This window comes from Papaver somniferum, chromosome 1 (assembly GCF_003573695.1).
Source record: "Papaver somniferum cultivar HN1 chromosome 1, ASM357369v1, whole genome shotgun sequence".
Taxonomy (NCBI): domain Eukaryota; kingdom Viridiplantae; phylum Streptophyta; class Magnoliopsida; order Ranunculales; family Papaveraceae; genus Papaver; species Papaver somniferum.
In genome coordinates this window covers 233,463,021-233,488,679 of record NC_039358.1, presented here as the reverse complement: position 1 = coordinate 233,488,679, position 25,659 = coordinate 233,463,021, and the positions used below count along the sequence as shown (strand labels likewise).

The 25,659-nt window shown below is 40.8% G+C and overlaps 2 protein-coding genes and 1 long non-coding RNA gene across 7 annotated transcripts; 1 reads left to right on the top strand and 2 right to left on the bottom strand.

Moving 5' to 3' along the window:
- Nucleotides 1-868: 868 nt before the first annotated feature.
- Nucleotides 869-2,643, bottom strand: LOC113272541 (pentatricopeptide repeat-containing protein At3g22470, mitochondrial-like). The gene is made up of 2 exons (XM_026522366.1): nt 2,488-2,643; nt 869-1,585 (listed from the first exon to the last, which is right to left on the bottom strand). Exons 1-2 carry the CDS (start codon nt 2,641-2,643, stop codon nt 869-871), a joined length of 873 nt encoding a protein of 290 aa, XP_026378151.1.
- Nucleotides 2,644-13,905: 11,262 nt separating this feature from the next.
- Nucleotides 13,906-15,091, bottom strand: LOC113272532 (lamin-B1-like). Its single transcript, XM_026522358.1, has 3 exons — nt 14,950-15,091; nt 14,305-14,820; nt 13,906-14,162 (listed from the first exon to the last, which is right to left on the bottom strand). Exons 1-3 carry the CDS (start codon nt 15,089-15,091, stop codon nt 13,906-13,908), a joined length of 915 nt encoding a protein of 304 aa, XP_026378143.1.
- A 1,634-nt stretch (nt 15,092-16,725) lies between these two features.
- LOC113319255 lies at nt 16,726-20,162 on the top strand. Of its 5 annotated transcripts, none has more exons than XR_003345278.1 (7): nt 16,726-16,816; nt 17,013-17,165; nt 17,633-17,689; nt 17,918-17,969; nt 18,614-19,215; nt 19,309-19,457; nt 19,670-20,162. It is a non-coding gene; the product is annotated as an uncharacterized LOC113319255 (long non-coding RNA). The 5 variants fall into 5 exon arrangements; XR_003345282.1 differs by having other exon boundaries at nt 16,740-17,165; nt 18,614-19,077; nt 19,161-19,215; XR_003345275.1 differs by having other exon boundaries at nt 16,740-17,165.
- The last annotated feature ends 5,497 nt before the right edge of the window (nt 20,163-25,659 follow it).

The window sequence follows — 25,659 nt, the reverse complement described above, 5'->3', positions numbered from 1 at the left end:
TGGAACCTTCCATTGCCACCTGAGAATTTTCTGAACAAGAATTTAAAACCAAAAGAACAGGAGTCCGTGCTGTATTTCTTCTTCATAAAAGTATTATCCACACAGTGCTACAATTAAGACAGAGAGAACTAGACAAACGCAGGGAAGGGTTAACAAAAACTAGGTATATTAGTTAAAATATGTTAACACTGTTACCCTCAACAATTACAAGGTCTCACAAATATAGCACTAGATTTTTTAGTTTATCAGTAGAAAGAGTGCTTACTAAAAAGGAAACAATGGAATCACTTGGGATAAATTTTCTTTGACGCATCTTGCGAAGAATTTGTAATATCTCCCCAGTCTTCTTTCCTTCAAGAAAACCCTTGATGATGATATCATATGTTATGGAATTTGGTAAACAACCTCTCTCTTCCATTTCGCTGATTAATCTGTTGGCCTCCAAGAACATCCTGTTATGAAAGAGGCTAACCATCATTTTGTTATATGTTACGACGTCAGGAACTAATACTTTTTTTTGGGATCTCATTAAACAGTTTTCGTGCATCTTCCAAAAGAATATTGTACATTTGAACATTAGCTAAGAAACCAGTACTCTCCACGGATTCAAACAATTCTATTGCCTCCACAATTTTCCCATTCTTGCAAAGACTATCCAGAATTGTACTGTATGTAACTTCATCTGGAGATTGACCAAAAGATTGCATCTCCTTAAGAAATTTCTGAGCAGTCTTCGTTCTTCCATCTTGGTACAGTCCCCTTAATAGTATATTGTAGGTAACTGTTGTGGGTTTCAATCCATTTTGTTTCATTTTCTTGAATAGCTGCATAGCTTCATCCAACTTACGATCCTTACAAAACCCGTTGATTATTGTATTGTAATTGAAAACATCCTGTTCAAGGCCCTATCTACCATCGAGTCAAAAAGTTGCACCGCATCTTGCAACCGACCAACTAAACACAGACCATCCATCATTGAATTAAAAGTAAACTGGTCGGGTGGGATGTTTATCTTGTCCATTAGTTTAAATAACCCCCAAGCATCTTCAGTCATCCCATCATTACAATGTGAATCTATTAAGACATTAAAAGTTACTGTATCGGGTGAAATCCCTCGATCCACCATTTCATCAAAACATCTTCTTGCTTCCTCCTGTTGACCGTGTACACAATGACCATCAATCATAGAATTATAAGTAGTTAAATCTGCAGAAATTCCTCTACTAACCATCTCGTCAAAGAGTCTCTTTGCCTCCTTTAACCGCCCTGAATTGCCAAACCCATTAATCAAAATATTGTAAGCAACTACACCGGGTACAACATTCGAATCTCCAAGCATTTCAGTGAAGAGAACCATAGCTTGATCAAGTAAACCTCCTTTACAAAGAGTATCTATAATGGCATTATATGAAAAACCATCGGGTCTGCGATTCCACTTTGACATGTTGTTTTTTAACTGAAGAGCAGGACCCACTTGACCGGTTCTACACAGCCCATGTATAAGAGTATTACACGTAATAGCATTAGGTTGAATACCCATCTTAGTCATTTTGTCGAACACTTTTATTCCACATGCAATCTTCCCCTGCATACACAATCCCTTAATGAGTGTAGTTAAAGTGATAACATTAGGCTCATAACCTCTCTTAATAATCTCTCTAGGGGTAAATAGAGTGAAGATTACTCTTGTAAGCGCAGTAATTTTTCATATGCTTGTTGGTAGTGCCTTCGTAAATTAGTTTTTTGACAACTGAGAAAATGTAACAAAACAGATAGGATTTGTATTGATTGATAACTGATAAATTAAAGGTTCATCTGCTCAACAAATAGAGATGTTGCTGACAGTAGACTTGGACCGTACTGTTTTGCCATTTAGGACTGACTGCGGATTTAAACGTCCGCAACAGTTTATAATTAAACACAAACAATTTTGATAAAGTGTGGAATACCAAGATAATGTTGACTTAAATTCATGAATAGAAATAACAAGATAAATACCTACTGCTCGACAACAGCTGCCTCGTTAAAACCTTTGCGTGAAAAAACCAGTGGGATAAAACCATCATAAAGGAAAAAGAATGCAGCACAACAGGATTTTAGACTACTCCTAATGATAAAACTTCTTCAAGTGGAACGAATTCCATGGTTTCCATGGTTTTGAATCTTGAGTACCATCGAGATTCCTTAGGTAGTAGGAACCACGAGACGCTGGCCTGTCCACTATGTACGGACCTTCCCAGTTTCCTCCGAGCTTCCCACAGTTTGGTTCCATTGTGGCTGCTCGGGTTTTCTTCAAGACATATTCACCTGGTTTGAATGACCGTTCTCTGACTTTACGATCATAGCTCAGCTTAATTTCCTGCTGGTATTGGACCAACTGCTGTAAGGCTGTTTCTCTTTGTTCTTCCAGAAATTTTTATCCAAGGCTAGTATGCTGTCATTTTTTCCTGATCTGACAGCGCGAGTTTTGGTAGTCTTGAGATGTACCTCGGCGGGTATGACTGCCTCTGTCCCATAAGCCAGTGTAAATGGTGAAAATCCAGTTGATATTTTTGGGGTCGTTCCATAGGACCATAAGACTCCAGGGAATTCTTCTGTCCATTTTCCCTTCGCCTTCTCCAGCCTTTTCTTGAGATTGTCCATAATAACGCGATTATTTGCTTCCGCCTGCCCGTTGCTCTGAGCATAGTGAGGAGCTGATAAATTGTGGCGGATACTCAGGTTCTTTCATAAGTCCTTGATCACCCCAGAATCAAACTGCTTCCCATTGTCTGATATTATCGTGTATGGGATTCCAAATCAGCAGACGATATTCTCCCATATGAACCTTTACACATCATGTCTGGTAACGTGTACCAGTGCCACTGCTTCGACCCATTTAGTGAAATAATCAGTAGCGGCTAGTAAGACTGCAGTTCGTTGGCGGGCCTTTTAGGTACTGGAGCGTGCTCTTGGCATGGTAGGCATTTCTATGCGTATTCTTTAGCATCTTTCTACATGTATGGCCATAAGTATCCCTGTGTAAGTATCATTTGTGCGAGACTGCGCCCTCCAGAATGGTTGCCACATATTTCTGCGTGAGCCTCCGCCAATATTCGTTGCCCTTCTTCTGCTGATATGCACCGCAAAAATGGCTCCAAAGCTACAGGTTTTCGGTACAGCTGTCCCTCGATCATTGAATATCTCCAAGCATTCTTCTTCACTTTTGAAGCGAGATGCTCATCTTCTGGGAGTTCACTGGTTGTCAAATACCGAACATAAGGTTGACGCCATCCTGAAGTGTTTTCAGAAGGACTATCACTGGACTGTCAACATCCATATTGATGTCAACGTTCTCGGTATCTCCCTGTGCTGACGTAGTTCCCCTCTCGCCCCCACTAGCGTGTGCGAGAGCCAGAACAAAGTGGCTGTCGGAGATGCTAGGTAACTCTTGGAAATCCACTACAACGAAACGAGTGGTATCAGTTTCGACTGCGGAAGAAAGATATGCTAAAGCATCTACGTGCATGTTTTCTAGCCGTGGTCGTTGCCCAATAGAGAATCGGTCGAACTCATTTGACAGCTCTCTCATACGATCCAAATATAAGGCATCCTTTGTTCTTTGGCTCTGTAGGTCCCTAGAAACTGGTTAACTACTAGCATGGAATCAGTTACCAGCTTCACGTTCTTCGCATCTAACTGTTTGACAACCTTTAAACCAATAATTGTTGCTTCATATTTAGCTTCATTGTTTGATGCTTGAAAACCCAATCTGGTTGCTTTCTCGATCCTCGAACCTTTGAGAGTAAGGATGACACATACAACTCCTGCTCCACCAACATTTGATGACCCATCAGTAAATACTATCCATAATGGTTTAGGTGTATCAACCTCCATTGCGGACTCTCCCTCAGTCTGATCAGTGGCTGACTCTATGGGTTTGAACAACTCCTCTTCTTCTCCATCAACCGTTTCTATATTGTCTAGAGGAAAATCTGCTAGCAGTGTAGCCAGGGCGTGTCCCTTCTCTGCAGTTCTGGTTTCGTACTTGATATCATACGCCCCCATAAAATTTGACCATATAGCTAGTCGGTTGGAATCATCAGCACGTTCCGGGATTCTCTTCATCGGGTATTCCGAGTAGACTACGATCTGCCTTCCTTGGAAATAAGGATTGAGGCGACGAAATGCATGGAAAAGTGCAAGCGCTATCTTCTCAATTTTCTTTTACCATGTTTCTGCCCCCGCCAGAGATTTACTAACGAAGTAAACAGGTTTTCATGTGGATCCGTAACAAACAGCACTGCACTTACCGCGTTCTCTGTTGCAGCCAAATAAACTCTGATAGGTTGTCCAGTTTTTGGACTCACCAAAACTGGAGGAGTTGAAAAATACTGTTTGATCTCATAGAAAGCTTTTTCGCACTCATCCATCCAACCAAAATTCACTGCTTTTTTCAATACATCGAAAAATGGTTTGAATCGATCCAAAGAACGTGAAATGAAACGATTTAAAGCTGTTAAACGTACCGCTATCTTCTGGACCTCCTTCTTCGTTCTTGGGGATGACATCTCTCTGATGGCTCTGATTTTCTCCGGATTCGCCTTCATTCCTCTGTGCGTCATCAAGTATCCTAGGAACTTTCCCGAAGACAGCCCGAATGAACACTTTGCTGGATTGAGCTTCATACGATATTGCCTCAAGATATCGAACGTCTTCTGCAGATCAAGAAAATGCGACTACTTTTGTTCATATTTCACTACCATATCATCGATGTACACTTCCATCGACTTCGCAATCAGATCCTTGAACATATGGTCTACCAAATACTGGTAGGTTCCCCGTGCTTTCTTTAGCCCGAACGGCATTACAGTCACGAACGAAGTATGCTCTTGATCTTCCTCGAACAAAGGTATTTGGTTATACCCTGAAAAACCGTCCATGAATGACAGTCTCCCATACCCTGAGGTTGCGTCCACCAAATCTCTTATCTATGGCAGCGGGTACGGATCACTCGGACATGCTTTATTCAAATCAGTAAAATGGATACAAACACGAATTTTACCATTCTTCTTTGGAACGAGTACAACATTTGACAGCCAGCGAGGATACTGTACTGGCCGAAGAAAGCCTGCTTCCAATAGCTTTTCGACTTCTGCAGTAACTCCATATTTTTTGCTTTGCGCCATATTCCTAATTTTCTGACGAACTGGATGGAACTTATCATCGATATTTAGCATGTGGCAGGCTACATTCGGATCTATCACAGTCATCTCAGCAAAACTCCATGCGAAAACGTCGGCGTTTGCCTTTAGTAATGTAATCAAACCATCACGTTCGTGTGCAGGCAGATCTGCCCCTACGAACATTGTTTTGTGCTTCTCATCTCCAATCTGTACCTCGATCAGTTTCTCAACTGTTGGGGGTTCAGCTGCGTCCTCTCCCTTATATGATTATGTAGGGAGAGGATTCTTTAATTTCTATTTCTGCTCGACTCGCATGATTTGGTTCCCGCTAACTTCTGACTTCTTGTACTCATCCATTGCACTCTCGTGACATTTGTGGGCGGCCATCTGGTCGCTTCTAACTTTCACGACTCCTTCAGGGTTAATAAACTTCAAACATTGATGATATGAGGATGTGACTGCACCGATCTCATGCAGCCAGTCTCGTCCCACGATCGCATGTAGGGAGCTCTACAGTCAAGCAGCAGGAAATTGCCTAGAACGGACTTGTCAACCACTGTTATAGGTATCTTCATTTTTCCAATTGCCTTTGTAACATATAATTGGATTTTCATCCACTGTTATAGGATGAAACAGATAATTGGATTTTCATCCTCTTCGATCAAGTTGTGTGGGAGATTCATAGAGGATTAAGCTCCTGAAAACAGTACGCTCACCGAGCTTCCTGTATTCACTAGAATCCGGTGTACACGAAACATGCCAATCCAAGAAGTTATAACGATAGAATCATTGTGGGGAGCATATACACATATCATGTCTGCTACAGAGAACTCGATCTTTTTGCACCCAAACTCCCGAATTTCTGCTCCATTGCCACTGACAAAATCGATGTGATTTGTCTAGTACCATTCTTTTAACTGCCTAAGCTTTCTCCTGGTTTCATCTTCCGATGCCTGCCTGGTCATTGAATGGATCCTGGCGTGTCTGACATTAATTACATGTGCGTTAATCACATGTGTTGTGCCAAACTGTCCAGGACCTTTCCCAAAATCATTTTTTCACGTACTCTTGTACGTAGTTTTCCAGCGTCTATCATTCGTTGGACCTCGATCTGTAAAGCGTGACAATTCTCGGTCTTGTGACCATGGTCTTTATGATAATTGTAGTATTTGCTCTTATCACGTTTATCACGTGTCTCTGCTGGCAAAGGCATATGGGGACTCAAATCCTTGCTTATTTTCTCATGCAAATCTGTAAGGCGTATGTTAAACGTCATCAGCTTCATATCATGATATTTCTGATATCCAGTTTCCATTCGTTCCCCCTGGTTTTTCTCTCGAACTTCACCTCGATCGTTATACTGACCGCTCGAACGGTTCTTTGACTTTCCTTTCTTCCCATTATTTAGATGATTGGATGATATGTTGACATCTCTCGTCTCCTGATCTTTGGAATCATCTTCCACTCAAGCGTATTCTTCTGCTCGATCATGTAGTTCTTCCAAAGTATTTGCTGGTCTCTTGATCAAAAAACCGTACACGCCCCTGTGATCATGCTGGTATGCGTGTTTGTAGGTTGCAATGATGACTTGATCGTTAGCTCCATCGACATCGGCCAACTCTTGCTTGAAGCGTCGAGTAGACTGTCTGATGCTTATGCTTTCCTCCTTACGAATTCTTATAAGGAACAAATCGTGGCATCCCTTCTGTTCACGTCTGTTGTACTTGTAGTGGAAGCCGAATTCTCCAACCAATTCATGGTAAGTACCGATCGACTATGCCGAGAGTTTATTGAACCACTTTATTGCTCCTCCATACAGTGACTGTGGAAACATTTTGCACATCAACTCATCACTGTGCTTCCATAGAGTCATGGCAGTTTCATAGTGTAAAACATGCTGATCAGGATCACCTATTTTCTCGTCGAACTCTGGCAGTTTCGGAACTTGAAAATTCATTGGAGGTTGGTATTCTCTGATATTCAGCTTGAAAGGGGCTCCTACAGATCGATGCAACCGGTCTATCTTTTCTTTTCTGGACTGTTTTTTCGACATTACTTTCTCAATCATCTTGGAAAGGCGAGCCTCCGTTATTGCGTGTATGTCACCATATGAGGAACCGTCTTCCTACCCATAATCTCGGTCCTCTGGAATATGAGATGTAGATCTCATTTTTTCCTTCGGGGATCAGTGGGGTCTCTTCCATTTCTTCCTTTCTCCGAACGGGCATAGTAATCGTGCGAAAATTCTCTCTCATCGTGTCGATCTCGAACCTCATCTTCATCATTCCTTGTACGTTTTGAACCGGTGGAAGTTTTGGATACAATCTGCTGAGTTGCAGCTGGTCGGGTCCCTGCTCACCGAGGTCGTACAAGCCTTCGCTTAGGTAGATCTCCAGTGACCAAAAAAATTTTCTCTGGTCGATCAAGATCGATCACTTCTCTGTTTCGGTTTGCATCTTGCGAGCTAACCCGTCTTCCAAGACGATGCCATACAGACCTACCCCTATGGTTGTTCAGATTACCAGACCTAGTTCGAGGCTGGTTTTCACGTTCTAACCTCAAGAGAGCGTTCTCCTTCTCCAGCTCGTTCAACCGATTGAGTAATAATTTTCCCTCTGTACTAGGAGTCGCGCTGCGGCCATCTTGCAGGTCTTGTCGATCGTCATTCCTTCTAGACGGGCTGCCGAGCACATGCCCTCTGTTTCCTCGAACTTGTGGTTTTCCCCATTAACATCTATTTCTTCGTTATCAATCGTCGGTTGTTTTTCCCTTCTCCGATTCAGATTTAGAGTTCTATCACGGAAAGGATCTCGATCAAGTCCACGATCCAGGGATATGTTATGAGCATGATTTTGACCCTACCTGTTTACAGTGGGTACTGCTGGAGCTGACTGAACCTTAATTTCGTGCCTTTCATCTTCATCTCTCATGTGCTGTTGGGAATTGCTGTCAGAATCGGCCCTTCGTGCAGTCTGTCTGATTACTACCATAACTCGATTTGGGAAAACACAATTATCTTTTCTCGAAACCCTTGTCGGCGCCAATGGTTGTACGGTAAAATTACTCCTACCCCAAACACGAATTTAATAGTGATTTTGCTGAAGATCGATTCATTGTTTATTCTCCAATTGAATTGAGTAATTGGGGGGGGGGGGGGGGGGGGGGGGGGAGGGGTGGTACCTGCAAAAAACCCTTCGATGCTTAAGTTAGCAAGAGATTTTTGCACAGGAGTTTTGGTGGGGAAGATTGCATACCTTTTTGGGTTTTGGAGCCCTGTATTTATATGGTCCGAATTAGGTCCTCAATCCAATTTCCAAATGAATATAATTTGTATTAATTCCCTTGCATGCCTCCCTGCATGGTTCTGGAATAACTGGCACCTGCATGCCTCCAGTCATGAATTGCATTGACTGGCCCCCGCATGCCTCATGTAATAACTGGCCTGCATTGATGACTGGATGGCTTTGGAATAACTGGCCCTTGCATGCCTCCTGGAATGTTCCAAAAACCTCCTATAGGATTATGAAACTAGCCAAGCCAAAATGGTGCAAAGGGACGTTGGCCCAATAAATATGCTTATATGCCAAACCCAAGATGAATAATCAACTTAAGCCCTCAGGGGGCATTGAAATCCGCTAGGCAAGCAACATGGGGCTGAAGATTCCAGGGCTATGGACTTAAGTTGTGTCGCGCTGCATTGAATCGGGGATACGTTATTAAGTTACGTCGAGATACACCGAAACAGAACCATGGATTTAAGTTGCTCGTGCTGCACCAAAAGCAGAACTGTTGCCAGAAGGATGAGGCTGGACAACTGTTGATACACCGGATCGGTGGTCGGACGAAACCTGGTTTGGCCGCCGGCATGTAACGGAATATTTTGCAAGCTGACGTGGCACTCCAGCGATAAAGTGACAGTCACTGGTTGGACAGTGTTGCTGTGGCGGCTTAATGACGTGGCTGTATCTGGTAGGTTTTCTGTGCTGACGTGGCAGGTTGATGACATGGCGACTTGCTAACGTGTCACGTATTGTCGTGTCACTTTGCTGATGTGTCACTTGTTGTCGTGCCACTTTGCTGACGTGGCGCATGATGGCCTGTGACGTACTGTTATGTTTTGGTGACGTGGCATGTGCTGACGTGGCACTTTGCTGACGTGTCGCTTGCTGACACGGCAGTGTTTGGTTGGTCAGGAATTGATGACGTGGCTGGTACCTCCATGACATGACTTGGATCTTTTCACATGGGCTTCCATGTACAAACCTTATGAGGCCTAGCTAGCTATTTTGTTTGCTTTGTTTCACATGGTCTTGCACATAGAGTGCTTTTAGGGCTCAATGAACCATACTTAGCTAATAGGAGGAGCTATGTAGGCCTAAGTTAGTCCATTTTTGATGTTGAATATAAAGGGTACAAACAATCGGCTTACCACCAAAGGTTAAGATTCCCTTCTTACCGAGGGGTAGTTGAGGTGCTAGGTGACCCTCAGGCCGCACGATGATGTATGCAGTTAGATATCCAGCAAAACGAGGAAAGGCGATCAAGGAAGCGCCGAGAAAATAACAAAGCTAAGGAGATTTAAGCGGGGGAGGAATTGGAGAGAGTAATCTCACAAGCGGTCACGACCTATGAAGCATGAGAGAAAGAGATATTATAGCAATCAAAGGAGGCGATACCGATCCCAGAGCCAAAGCCCAACCTCTCGGCCCTAGAGTCTACCCGACAGATCAATTTAGGGACCGAGTAAGAACCAAAGCTAGTCATAATCGGGACCTTGCAATCGGACGAACATGCAAAGCAGGTGATAACTTTATTACGAGAGCACATGGACGTGTTCGCTTGGGAAATGCACGGCATGGAGGAAATTGACCCGGAGGTGTGCTCACATCACCTAAGGATAGATACTAAGTTCAAGACGATCCGACAAAAGATTCGTCGAATCGCACTCGATCTACAAGCAGCGGTAGAGGCTGAGTTGAATAAATTTCAGGTGGATGCAATCATTCGAAAGACCCAATACCCGCAATGGATATCTAACATGGTAATAGTCCCTAAAATAAATGGAGGAGTCAGGATCTGCATCGACTTCAGCGATTTGAATAAGGCTTGCCAAAGGAAAACTTTCCTCTCCCCAGCATCGATCATCTAGTGGAATCCATAGTTGGATACAAGGAGATAACACTGATGGACGGGTACTCGGGATACAACCAGATCCCTCTGGCTCCCGAGGATCAAGAACATACATCTTTCTTCACACCTAGAGGGTTATATTGCTACACTAAGATGTCGTTCGGGTTGAGAAACGCTGGTGCAACTTATCAAATATTGGTAGAGGCCATGTTTGAGGATAAAATTCACGACACCATCGAAGTCTTCGTGGATGATATTCTAGTAAAAAGCAAGGTGGCATCCAACCACATTTATGACCTTCGGGAGGTCTTTCAAACTATGAGAAAATATAAGATACGAGTGAACCCGGCTAAGTGCACCTTTTGGGTCACATCGAGTAAATTCTTGGGATACATAATCACCGATAAAGGAATAGAAGCCTCTCGATAAAATCAGGGTTGTCTTGGAGATGCCATCTCCAATAACAATAAAAGATGTGCAGCGGTTAAACGGGAACCTGGCGGCATTAGGACGATTCACTTCACGGTCGTCAGACAAATGTAAAGATTTTTTTGGGACACTAAGGAAAGGAGAAAAATTTAAGTGGAGAGAGGTGTACGAGGAAGCATTCAAAAATATTAAGCAACATCTTGAGAGTCTGCCTGTGTTACAAAGACCCGAGCCTTATGAAGTTCTTACCCTATATCTTGGGGCGACTGGTTATGCCATAAGCGCAGTTTTAGTCAAAAACGTCGGAGGGGAAGAAAAACTTGTGTACTTCATAAGGAAGACCATGAACCCTGCAGAGAGGAACTACACCAGAATTGAGCAATTGATACTAGCTTTGGTGTTTGCAACATAAAAATTACGCACGTATTTCCAAACTCACAAGATCCGAGTACTTACAAAATCTTCCATAGATTAAGTACTCGACAACGCAGCAAGGTCGGGACGGATTTCTAAATGGAGTGCTCAAATTAAATAATTTTATATCTTCTATGAGATGAGGACAGCAATAAAAGCGCAAGCAGTGGCCGACTGTTTGGCAGATTTTACTGTAGATGATGAAGAGGAAAATGAGGATATCCCGGGTATGGAAGAAGATCGAGAAAATCCATCCGACCTACTTGAAACATGTAGCCCGACACAATGGGAAGTATTTGTAGATGGGTCGCCTAACAAAGATGGGTCGGGCCTAGGGCTAGTCTTCACTGCACCAAAGGGGAAGAAGATGGTTCACTCATTCAGGCTTGAGTTTAAGGCGACAAACAATGTCACTGAATATGCGGCCGTAATACATGCCTTGCGGCTAATAGTAGAAATGGGGATCCACGATATAAGATTAACTAGCGACTCTCAGTTAGTCATTAGGCAGATCAGTAGGCAGTACGCTATAAATGACCCAGTATTACAGAAGTGTTGGGAGCTCGCTCAATTTTACATCGACCAGATACCAAACATCAAGTTCCGACACATCTGCAGAAAAGATAGTCTACATTCGGACACGTAGGCATACATCGCCTCAATGCTAACAGACTCGAGTGTTGAAGGCATCAGGATCATGAGGATCTTGATGCCATCTGTACCTGGGACAGTGGACACTAAAGCATATGTAGCTGTAACCACGGCCGATAAGTATGAAGCTGGCGATTGGTGCAAACTTATCCACCAGTATTTGGAGACGGGAGAATTACCCAAGGACGACCCGAGATTAACAAAATCAAAAGCAAAGCAGCAACATACGAATTACGAGACGGTATCTTATATAGAAAATCCTACTTGGGGCCCCTATTGAGGTGTTTAAGCAAAGAGGAAGGGAACTCGATCTTGAATGAGCTACATTATGGCGCCGCGGGCAATTTTATCTCGGGCCGAAGTCTGGCAACCCGAGCCAAGACCATGTGATATTTTTGGCCCTACATGAAAGAAGACGCAAAACATATGGAGTTAATTTGCGACGAGTGCCAGAAGTTCGGAAAGAAGATACATGCACCTGCAGTGACCTTAAACTCAGTAATTAGCCCGTGGCCTTTCGCCAAATGGGGGATCTATATCGTGGGACCATTGCATGTCGGGTCGGGGAAGAGAAAGTACTTGATTTTGGCTGCTGTTTATTTCACTAAGTGGGTGGAAGCTGCACCACTAAGGAACATTCGGACAAGGATGTGTTTGGTTTCATTTGGGAGCACATCATCTGTCGTTTTGGCATACGAGCAACAATCGTCTCGGACAACGGGAAACAACTACAAGGCAAGAACATCGACCTGCTATTCAACACCTATAACATTCTAAAGAGTAAGGCAACGCCCATTTACCCACAAAGTAATGGGCAGGCCGAGATCACAAAAAAACAATAGCAGACAATTTGAAAAATAAGTTGGATGGGGAGTACGGAGAATGGTGTGAGGAGATCTATAATGTTCTGTGGGCTTACAGAACTACCCGAAGGAGGCGACCGGCTTGTCGCCCTTTATGCTAACATATGGAACCGAGGCCATCCTTCCTACTGAAGCAATGATACCCACTACAAGAACTGAGGCATTGAGGCGGAGCATCTCGGCAGATCTAATTTTGACCAAGCTCGATGAATTGGAAGAAACTAGAGAAATGGCTCTCCAAAAAATGGAAAACTATCAAAGGCAACTGCAGCGTGAATACAATAAACGAGTCCGACCAAGAGAGTTCCAGCCAGGACAGTTGGTACTGAAGGAACTACCCAGTTATGAACCTGACAAGAAAGGCGGAAAATTGGCGGCAAAATGGGGCGGACCATACACCATTGTGGAAAAAGTGGGAGAATGAGCGTACAAGATATTGAAACCGGATGGAACACCAGAACCTCGGCCGTGGAACATTCAGCACTTGAAGTTATATCACCCATGAGAGGTGTGCGAGCAGGTACGATATTCTGTCATCTGTTTCCTTGAAAATCCATGTGGGTAGGAAATATGACAATTGCGTCTAGTGGTCATTCGTACTCGGTGCGACGGCAGTGTGCAAGTGCCGAGGTGACTTACATTCAAATAGACATTCGTACTCGGGGCGATGGCAGTGTGCAAGTGTCGAGGTGTCTTACACTCGAGGACCTATTCGAACTCGGGGCAATGGCATTGTGCAAGTGCCGAGGTAGTCTAAGGATCCTGGTGGTTGGAAACCAATGACCGATTGTCGGGGCATGAGTACCCGGTAGTGGAGCATACAACATTGCTCCCATCACAAGTGGCTGAAATCACTTTCCCAGGCTAGTTAATCGATAACTCCCTGGGGATATCGAGCCAGTAAAATTTAGGAATGACCGAATACCTTACCACTAGATCAAATTGACAGTGATGAGATACCTCAATCGGGACATGTCATTGGGCCCGATGAGCCTTACTGTTGAATGTGTTCGATAGAAATGGAATTTACACTAACAAATTAAACATTTTAATGTAGGAAATAACAGACCCACCATAAATAAATAACAAGATATGATCGAAGTAACACAAGCGAAAATGTCAGGAAACGATAAAACAACCAATTGGCGACACAACACCCTATAAGACAGATGTTTGAAAAAATAAAGGTGTTCAAGAGGATTGCAACCTAGTACAAGGGGCACAATAGTGTCACAACACTACAAAAGGTCCAACTATTCCTTAGGCTGAGCTGATCCTGAACCAGCTTTCTTAGCAGCGACGTCGGCCCGCTTATTCTCGATAACCGCCTTCACGCCTTCCTTGACCTTTGTGACGAGCTCGGTCTTGAACTTGTCTTTCTCAACAGCTAGATCAAGGGTCAGTTGGGTCGACGCAGCTTCCGCAGTTGCAACTTTCCCGAGCAACTGAGTTTCCCGAGTCTTTAGTCGAGCAACCTCCCCCTCCAAAGATTTCACCTTTCCTTGCTCAGCTGCAAGTGCAAAGAAGGAGTTAGTATTGGGAAAACAAAATTATAACAGTAAAAGATACACAAGAAAAATACAACATATAGAAGAACACCTTCCAATAATGGCAAAACTACTCTAACATTTTCTCGGACTTAAGTAAACTACATTCCAGAGATGAAATCTTCGCAGTTAACTTATTATAACGTTGCTCATTGAACTCATTGGTGGGGCAGTATTTCTTATGATCACTCCAGTCAGCCTTCTGCCGATCATGTGCTATCTGCAGATCGGGCAATTGAGCTTGAACCCATTCAAACTCTTGGGATACTTGGTTGAATCTACGAAGCTTCTCATGTAATTCTTGGTTAGACTTCTCGGTAGCATCCTTCTCTTGTAAAATCCACTTGCGATCAACATGCAAGTCTCTGATTTGAAGTCTCAATCGTTCACACTGACTTTCCAAGTTATCGGCTAATAATGTCTTATCGGCGGCAATACCCTGGACCCGGGAAAGGCTCGCCCGAAGATTGTCTACCTCCTCAGGCACATACTCAAATCTCTCATAGCGGAGTATCTCGGCTCGAAGATCCCCGTCGGCTTCCTGACGATCAATCTTATCATCCTTATTGACGATTCTTCGGTGGAGATTCACAACATGACTTTGCTCAATGTCTAGGTTCTCTATAACATGCGATACTCCGAGGCAGCGTCTGCATCTATACTAGACATCTCGACTAGGAATACAATACTAAACTCAGGATATTGGCATTACACGATCAATCATAGATAGCACAGCTTAAAAGCAAGTACCTTTGGCCTCGGCTAACTGCGTCTCCAGTCCTCGTGCTCGATTGTGCTCCTGCTGCAGCTGAGCATGAAGATATTCCACTTCTGCCAACTGCTTCTGCCTAATAGCAGCTCCAATAACCTCCTGTTGGTATCCTGAGGACATCACACTTCACAAAATCAACAATCATTCTCTATCCGAAATACACAGTTTAAAAAGGAAAATCACATTGAGCACTAGTACAAATATGGGCTTTGGTGACAGTTCAAAATAGGAAACCATGACAGTTCATTCGTGAACTGTCACAGAAGAATAGGCTATGAGATATATGTAACAGTTTTCTACTAAAACTCACACCAATAGTGGGCAACAATAGTGACAGTTTTATAACTGTTCTGAACAATTCTACAATGACAGTTCTTGTAGAAAAGTGCTACCATACATTGATGTTTTGTAACAGTTTAAAACTGTCACCATTCACAGGTTATTATAACTGTTCTCAATAAAATCTGTTATTAAAGTGAGCCCCTGTAGGTAACAGTTCTATAAATCACCCCCACTTCTATTTCTAATGACAGTTCCTATTAAAACTGCTACTATTCATATTCATATAAACCCAAAGCATTCTCAAATACACGATGTTGTCAGTTGAGTCCTAAATTAGTCTTTTATCTACTGGTCGTGGTTTGTTTTGTTAGTGGGTCTATATCGACCTGCCCCTTCGTCTCCTTTTGGTCGAAAACCGCAAAAAAAAAAACCTATTTTGAGGTATACTCATTTTTTTGAGGCATACTCATTCATTATATTATCTAGGGTGGGTTTATAAGGGGTGTCTAAAGGTAGTGTAATCACCTATATATCCCTAAATAATTTCAATTTGTCATAGTTCCCTTATCCTCAAAAACCTAAAATTAAAAATCAAAATAAACTTTAAACTTAAACATTTAGGACTCCAATTCAATAAAGAAATTAATCAAACAAAGGAAACACGAATCCAAGTGAGCGATGTTGGAATGCGAAATCCAAATCTCAATTGCTCTTAGATGTATTTTAGAATGTATGCGTAACAAACCCATCTTGTTTTTGATTGATTTTATTTCGTTTGATCGGTATCAATTTTGAGCCGAACTTAGTGTATGATTTAGAGAAACACTATGTTCGGCTAATGCGACTTTACAATATTTTCAGCCGAACCTCAATTTTCCAGCTGAACCTCAATTTTTCAAGCTGAACCTAGTGGATGATTCAGTTTCTGAGTGAAGTTCGACTGATAACTTTTGAGTCGAACCTCTGTTTTTGAAATTATGCCTAGGTTCGGCTGACATGTTATCAGCCGAACCTAGGTATAATTTCAAAAAAAAATCAGAGGTTCGGTTCAAAAGTTATCAGCCGAACTGTTCATCTGGTCAGCAGATCTGGGTTTTAAAAATTGAATTTTTTGGCAGATTCAACTTATAAAAGGAAATTAAACCTCGATAGAAGTTTACCTCTGATTTGAATCACACATTTTAATCACTTCTAATTACTAAAATCTCAAAAGTCAAAACCCAAGCTTTTTTCTTCACTTCTTCTTCTTCCTCTCAAAAATCTCAACTCTCTCACATAAATTTGATTTTTCTACTAATTCACCACTAACAATTTCATGTTTAATCAATCCTTAAAATTCAGAATTAATCAATTCTAATCATAATCATTTACACTAATTATATAAGGATAGTTATGCCATTATCAAAAATAGGGGATGAGGGATGATGTTGTTTTTTATTTAGTGGCCCTATTTTGGCATTATCTAGTATGCCTCGGCTTAAACACAATTCCCCAATACTACCCATCTCTTTGTAGTTCCATTAGAGAGAAGAAACCTTATCTCTTTCAACAACACTGATCTATGTACAGGCAGATCTCATCTGTTTCTTCTCATGTTTTTTTTTCTCTTAGCTCTCTTTCTTTTCATGGTTTTTTCTCTTAGCAAAATCTGGGATCTCCCTTTTTTTTACTTCAATCTAGGGTTTTATTTTTCTTCAATCCGTATCTTCACTATCCATCTCGGTTGATCTGAAATTTTCTGTTTTGTTTTTGTGTACAGAAAACGATCTTTAAAGATCTCTCTCTTTGATCTCCATTTGCAGCTCCATGAATCTCTGGGATTTTTCTGTCAGGAAAAAAATTGCGGTCCTGAGTTAGCAGATTGGGTTTTTGATGGTGGTCCGAAGATTCCCAAAATGGGATTTCTTACAAGGTTTAAGTTTCGATTCCTTTTTAGTGAAATCCCTAGATTACGCTTTGGGTTTATCTTACTTTTTCTATTTTTCCTCTATTTAGGTTTGTTATCTGGATCTGTTTCTTTTTCTTATGAAGCCATAGATTTGAATAGCAAGATCATTGTTGAGTTATTTCATTTGATGTTTTAGAATTTCAAGCTTGTCTATCTTCCGGGTGTGTGACCCTCGGGGTAGTTTGTAAGTTTTTCTTTGCTTGTTCAAATTTTTAAAGTGTTGTGTGATTTGGGTTTAGTGAAATTGGCACTAGAGTCTGTGTTGGTAAACAAATTAGTGGTTTTCATGTGGTGCGTGTTCATTGATCAATGCTTTATCGATTCCAACCTTTTGCTTTTTGCAACTTCTTTCAAAGTTGTCAACTATTCTTATATTAGAGTCCGAATGAATGTTTCTGAAATATTCATACTTTAAAGTTTGTATTACTCAGGAGGTTGCAAGGTTCCAGAACTTAGAGAAGGTTCATGGATATGATGGAATATGGAAGGTTTGTCTTGTGAAAATTTGAATTAGAATTCTCACAAACAAACAAAAATAGCATACTATTTGTTATGCAAAAATTGTATGTAGTTCGTTGCATAATATCTCAGTTTCTTTGTGTTGATATTGGTCTTTCTGTATTACATTTTAGAAAGCAACTGTGGTCTGTGATGATAACCCACAAGTGTGCTCTTCTTGGACAATAGTTAAACATAACTTCTTTGTGAAGTTGCAGATGCGTACATGACGAGCAATTGATGGATGTGCCATTTTTGGTATACAATTAGGTACATCTTTCCTTTTTTATATGGATAGCTCTTTTGTCTTTTTGCATGAAGCTCATTGCAGAATTAATTAAATTCATCTTTTTTTTTTTTGATAAAAATTGGCTGTGGTCGTTCTTATATATAGACTCTGACTGGATTGATTATCAGATACCTCCCGTTGAATAATATAGTGGTATTAGGAGCTTACTAGAGAATCTTAGTAATGGATCGAATATGATGTTAAATTTCGACGCCAATATTTTGTGTGATCAGATTCAAGTTGCACCATGAAGAATCCATAGAGTTCGGAAACCTTGGACTCTGGGATAGTGTTGCCTAAGTTTATGGAGCTTTATAATTAGGAAAACTGAAATTAAATTTCCCTGGACAAATGGACATCCGTTCTAGCTAGTGTTGTATTTATTTTGGGATGTAATGGCTATTTTATGGAGAAAGAGAGTCAACCGCTTAGAATTCGTTCGTGGTGTTCAAATCTTTTGTGCCTCCTGCAATGAAGTAATCTGGAAAATATTTTTCATCTCATCATTCATTGTTTTGACTACAGTACAAATTTGTTGTTTTTTCGTACTCCCTTGGGCCTACTAAGTCATTGTTTATTTTTGTCCATCTTTTAATCATATTTATATTTTGTTGCTGTCTACCAGTTGCAATAATACAGCAGGCCATGTCGTCGACTTCTTTTCACGCAAAGCATCCGGTGATCTAATCATTTGCAATTGCTTGCCATCAGCCAGTAAATCATATACATGCAGTGGGTGATTGTGGTTCCTATATATGTCCAACTATCCCACTCTGGTATTGCTGGGTAGCAAGTCACTGTAGCTAAAGCTTGGTGAAGAGCAATAAGAAGCATGGGGTTCATGTTACTGCAATGGATACTAATTCTGAAAAATTTAGGGAACTATAAGATATCATTGGGAAAATATTGTTGAAGTTTTACCTGTTAGCTATTTTGCTTGAAGTTCTATTTGTTTTACTTCTTAATGATGAATGATTACTGATTGTTTGTGGAACAAGTCAGAGAGTAAAAAGGGTACTATGGAGTTACTGATAACAGCTTTAATTAAGATCCTTTCGGTGTATACTGGCCACTCCTACAATAAATCAAGTATGTTTTTTAGTTGCTTATTTTGTCGTTCTCTCTATCTAAATATATCTTGTCTGTTTCGAATAAATGACATATATTTTTAGATTGAGATTGTCGAAAGATATACAGGAGAGTGTTTTAAAGGCATTTTCCATCCAGGTACTTCCCCATTTCTCTTTGAAGCTATCTTGCGTCGGTTTTGCTTAAAGCATGGACTTTTATAATTAAATTACTGTTGCAAATTGTCCGCAGAGATTTGGAAGCTTGAGTTTGCTATTTAGTGGATAACGGACTGATTATCCTCTAATTCCAAGGTACAAAATTTCAGCTTGGATTGATTGTTGAGAACAACAAAGCTCGATAGGAGGTTGTCTTGTGAGCAACTAGCTTAATATGTTCAGGTGTGTCGTAGTATCTGCATAGATTGATTCTTTTTTTTTTTCTGATAAGTGGTAAATGACGTTGCTTCCATCATGTCATAAGTGAAGATGTACTATTTCTTCCAAGTATGATCCCTTAATATTTTTGGATTGTTAACTTAGGTTCATTTTAGTAAGATTAAGCAACTAATTGGAATGAATGATACTGACATTAGTTTTTCATGACAATATAGTGGTGGTTGCTCTGGATGCAATACTGGCCTGTAAAACTTTTCTACTGATTCAGATGATCACCGATTTCACTATCTCCAACGTCAATCTTCAGTTGAGGATAAATTGAACTGGACATCATCATTTCTTGAGCTATCAATAACGACGGCAAATGTGGTAAATTGGTAATGTTATACCACTTAACAACAGAAATATCCAGCCTAAGAAATATTAAAGCTTCTCAGAAAACACACCCATTATGCAAAAGGAATCACAAGGTATAATCATCTTTTGACTATGAGGGTTGAGTTCTATGCAAGAGTGTGTTTTTTCCAGTTTTCTGTCTTGTTTAAGAAGTGTTGCTGGTTGACTTTTCCGTGTGGGTGTCTTCGTGTGAAGGATCCATTTGTCTTGTAAGGTAGTGATGCTAATTACTTGTATATTTGTAGCATTTTTTACAACTTTGTACAAGCGAGCTTGTAAAAATATATTTATTTAAATCGATATATTCCTCTATTTTATATTCTTGTATTTCTTACTATATGTGATTGAGTAGATCCGCTAAAGATATGTCTCCTGAAAAATCTATCATAGTTACGGGTTTAAGATGGCAGTTTTATCTAGATAAACTTCATTGGAAGATATCTACAATGACAGTTTTACGAAAACAACGTCACCTTAGCACCGTTCATGTGACAGTTTGTTAAAAATACCCATACGGAAAAATGTCAACCATGACAGTTCCTCTTAGAACTGTTATCTTAACAAAAAAAATTGAGTTTGTGATGACAGTTCCATTTAGAAAATGTTATTGTAGGTATTTAACAATGACAGGTTTTCTAAGAAGCTGTCACCTTATGTCACTGTTTTATAACAGTTTCCTGTAGACCTTTCGTAACAGAGGCTTTGGTGACAGTGCAGATTTTTTCCAAAACTGTCACGTAAGTATTTTGATGACAGTTGTACTAGTGGAGGTAAAAAGTGTCCTTGAAACCGTCTTCATAGAGGGGCACAGCTTGGATCATCTCATCGGCGGTCCAGGTGCTGAAATCAGGTGAAGTGAGATCCCCCAACGAATTACACACTGGGCCCGAGATAGTGAAGAAGGTAGTCTCACCCGAGCTCGGCGAAGGAAGAACAGGGGGCAGATTCTCCAATGCGTCGTTCCCAGAGGTATCATTTTTGCCGACAACAGGTTCTTCTACCCGAATACCCTTTCCATCGCCCTTCCCACCAAAAGACCCGTCTATTTGTTCTGCCTCCTCTCCACCGCCCGGGAGATCGACATCATCCTCAGTACCAAAAATATCTTCATCATCATCATCATCATACATTACAATGACAACGTCATCGGCGATGAAAACACCTATATCAGCAGAGGATACAGCAGGCTGCTGGGGCATGATCTTCCCTGGGGAAGACTCATCGCCCTTTGAATCTTTACCCTTCCCACCAGGCTTACCACCTACAATGGTAGACGAAATATCAGAAGGTTTCGGCGACATCCTCAGGAAATGGGATAAAGGTAGCCGATCCTCGAGATCCTCACCCTCTTTCGACGAAGCACCTACAACCTCTCCTTTATCAGCTTTCGACCTCTGCACATGAGTCATCGTCAGATCCATTCAAGGCAACAAATAGGGGCAAGTACATGTACTGTGGTTAGAGAAGTATATTTGTTACCTTCCCTGCCTCCTCCTCGACTCCTGTGCTAGGACCCTTATCCCTCTTTCGAAGATTGGGAGCCCTAGGTTGTTTACTCTGGGACTTGGGCTGCAAAATACAAACAAGGCAGAAAATTATCTTACCGGTTACCCGGGCCGACCAACTAAACAAATGGAAAAACCTACCCGATCAACATTAACTACCCATAATGGATAAGGCTCGGCCGGAGGTGGAAACTTGCCACTTAGAAGAGGACCACAGATAGCAAGGGGGACCCGATCCCAAGCTACATCAATGGAGTGACGGGCATGCTTATTGGTAGTTCCTCCCTCATGGTCCTCGACCAACAACAACTTCTTAAAACCCTCGTGGAGAGTCTTATTACGGTGAGGACTGGCAACAAAACCAGCAAAATCACCATTGGTAGCGGCCCCACTCTGATAATTGGCAACAAAGCTGGCAGGAGTATAGTCGACCGCCTGAGAAGGATCATAGGTCGACCAAGCAGTGGGAGTACACTCGCCTCACCCTCGCCTCTCCCATTCAGCCATAATGCGAAAAGTGTTACCATTCCATTGATCTAGGTCACGATGAGGGAGAATACGGGAAAAGACTTCATACACGAAGGGACGGCTAGGATCATACAGTGGAAAGCGTAACCTGAGCTCTAACTGACCCTTGGTGATAATGGTCGCCTCATCCGAGTGAGAAAACTTCAGGACTTCCTCCTTCTTCAAGGTACCCTTTTGGCCCGACAAGAGTCTGATATCATAACCATGAAGACCGTAATTGTCCTTTATCTGTTTGATGAATTGCTCATCAGTTTGATCTTTGGGAACTCTCTTGTCAGTCATATACGAAAATGGGGGAGAACCATCAGAAAGGATAGAAATAATAGCGCGATAATCATGATGCGAAGGGCTGTCAACAATACACAAGGAATCAAGAGGAGCACCATCATCATCAGAAAACGTATAACTCACACACCTCTTCCCAGTAATGGAGGGAGTCGAAGAAGCCATTGGATAACGGGAGAAGCAACACGAACTGGAAAATGTAGAAGAAGAAAACGAGCAGCAAAGGTCACAGCAGCGGCAATGGAGAATCGACAGAAGAATCGAAGGATGATTAAGGTTCTCGAATGAATGGAAGACAGAGGGTTATGAGAACATCAACAAAAGGAAAAAACCAAGGAAAGAGAGTGTTATTCTCTGAAGAAAGTAAATGAGAAGTCAAGGTCTTACCCATCGAATTTATAGTCCCCAAGCAGTTGCAATCGGAGAAAGACGTAACGGGTCACAAAGGCGAAAGTAATGGGGAACAACATGGCGTGAAATACGGCATGGTCAAGGACGTGGAAGGGGAAGCGGTTTCTTCACCTCGTGTCAAACACACGAGTAAAAGAAGGGGCATAAATGTAGGTGTGAATAATCCACAGATCCAGGTGGAGCAATCCTAGATGACGTTGTATCAAGAGCAGTTTGAGTATGAAGCACCGAATTATCTAATCCAAGCTCAGCACGAGAAAAGAGACACCAAAGGAGCCCGTGAAGTCGACACGTGTAAAGGTAAAACTCGGAAGTGAGGGAAGAGACGCATGTCAAGTACTAGAGTAATAAATGATCTGACAAGGCAGTCGAGGGGATAAGGTAGACCTGGTCAAAGTTGGACTTGGGGCTAAAATAATATCGGGCCAGAATGGAGGGCGATATCGATCGTATTTAGCTGAAACAACCTATATCGGGTGGAAGAACATCGGGAGACAACATCACGAAAGCTCGGCTCGACATCTCGGGAGAAATACCCTTCATCACCCGAGACGAACAACAAGGAAGATACACCAAGACTCACACTGTAACTTGGATGTATCATCATGTGTAACTATAAATAGAGAGCTCTACTAAGAGTTCAAAAAGGCAATTCAGTGAGAGATAAGAGAATACTAAGTACCTTGTTAGAGCGAATAGAGTGCAAACTAGTAAGATACACCCTTTGTAACCTCGAATCAATTAATAAGATCATCCTTTCACCCCGTGGACGTAGATAATCATACCGAACCACGTATATCTTGTGTTCTTGTTCTTCTCTTATTTGTTTTACTTCATTGAATATGATTGATATCCTTTGGATGTAGAAGTAGGATTTTCCACATCTATAAAGCCAACAATATAAATAACATTACGACTAAACTATTAAACATCAAGTTATATAAAGGCCAAGGCCAATCTCCAAGTTGTACCCTTGTTCTTTTTACCATCGAACATGGAAAATGAGTAACTATATCCAGCGTTGATGAGGCTACATATTAGAGATTGCAGGACAGATATTTTTATTATTTCCGATGTATAGTTCGTTTTTGTAAGATTTCCGACGTTTGGAGGCAGAATCCCAGATTATTCTTCATCCACTCCAATTCAACCGATTATTCTTCTCTTTTTTTTTTCTTTTTTTTTTTTTAATTTTCAAACAAAAACATTTTCGATAATCACCCAATCCCTTAAAGTAAGTATTTTTTCATTTTAGCTCGAATGAGGTAATTTTCTATCAATCCAATCACCTAGAGTAGGTTTCAATAGCATGCAATCACTAAAAACCCGATTTTTGAAATCAACGTTTTCTGGGAATCGGTCTACGTCAACGTACATATAAACCGATTTCATTTAGAAACCGTTTTTGTTCATGCCCACAGAGACCGATTATTATGGATGGCATTCTAGCTGGAGAAAAGTGAACGAATAGGTTTACGTTAATGCCCACATAACCTGATTCTGGTATGGAAGAGATTACTGTTTTTATGTTATCTTTTTTGGTTAGAATCAGATTACATGAGACCTTTTATAAACCGATTCCTATTATTCAATATCAGGAATCATTTTTTATGTGTATATCGGGTAAACCGATTTTGGTTAACCCATTATTTTCAGTTAATATTTGATCATAGAATTAAAATGAGCATGAAATCATACTCGATTTCAGTTCGAGTACAAATGAAAATAGTTTTATACCCTAATTGAAAATGCGTATGATTTTACAACCAATTTGAAAATGGTTATAATTTTATACTCGAATTGAGAGTGTATAACTTCTCAAACCATCTGAAATGAGTATGAAATCATACTCATTCGTAACTCGAATATATATATGGAGCATAATGAATTCTAGTTTTATTTTATGCTCAACAACACATAATTTACTGATCAAAATTATTTATCTTACCTAAAATCGGTTTATGTTCATGTACATATAAATCGATTTTGTATAATCGATCGATCTTCATGTCCATATAAACCGTTTTTGGGTAAAAGAAATTTTCAAAAAATTTCTGTATGATTTTGTATAATCAATTTTGTAAATTCTAAGCCTTCATAAATATACCACAGAGAGATAGGAAGGCACTTTCATCAAAATACTTTTCTGACTGATATTTGGTTGGAGGGCAGTGCTCAAAGTACTTTTATTATATATATATATATATATATATATATATATATATATATATATATATATATATATATTGTTTGTGATCTAGGGTTGGAACTAGAGAAGTGTGAAGAATATCAATGTAAAACCTTACCAGAGATTTAATCATCAAAATTATCATTAGTCTATGTCGGAAGTTAAACCAAGATACGGTGATTTGGTTTGTGGATCAACTATGAGAGTTGACATAGTCTGAGTGGATCAACAAGTGTTGTTGACACAGTATGAAGAAGAGTATGGATCAACTGCTGGAGTTGACGCAGTCAAGTTGGATCAACAGGAAGAGTTGACAAAGCGTGTCATATTTGGAAGACGAGCTTACTTGAGAAGCAAGATGTTTGAGTTCTAGAGAGTTCTGAAAGAGTTCTATTTAGAGTTTGGTTTATGTTAGGAAAGTGTCTTTGTTTAGAGTTTTATCTTTGTTAGGAAAGTTTTCTTTGAAAGTTTGTGAGACTATAAATCTTTGTTAGGAAAGTTTTCTTTGAAAGTTTCTGAGATTATAAGTAGGCTATTGAGCCACTGAATTATACATCGAATTGATTATCAATGTAGCCGTTTTATTGCTTCTGCATGTGCTCTCCTCTCTCTTGCTTGATCCTACAGTCTACTCTTTTTTCTATCGTAAGATGCCGGTGCGTATGCAAGTCATGGTATAAATTACTTGATCGTGAATTTTGTAGTATAAAACATAATTATGATATTAAACATGAAAATTTTAGACTACTTGTAACCAAACCAAGAGAAACAGCATATTATGTAACGTCTAGGATCCATGAGGGTGTTTTGGTGATTACTATGCTCCCAGAAATTATTAGACAAAAACGTAGAATCGAAATCATAGATATTTAGTGAGGATGTTGTAAAGATT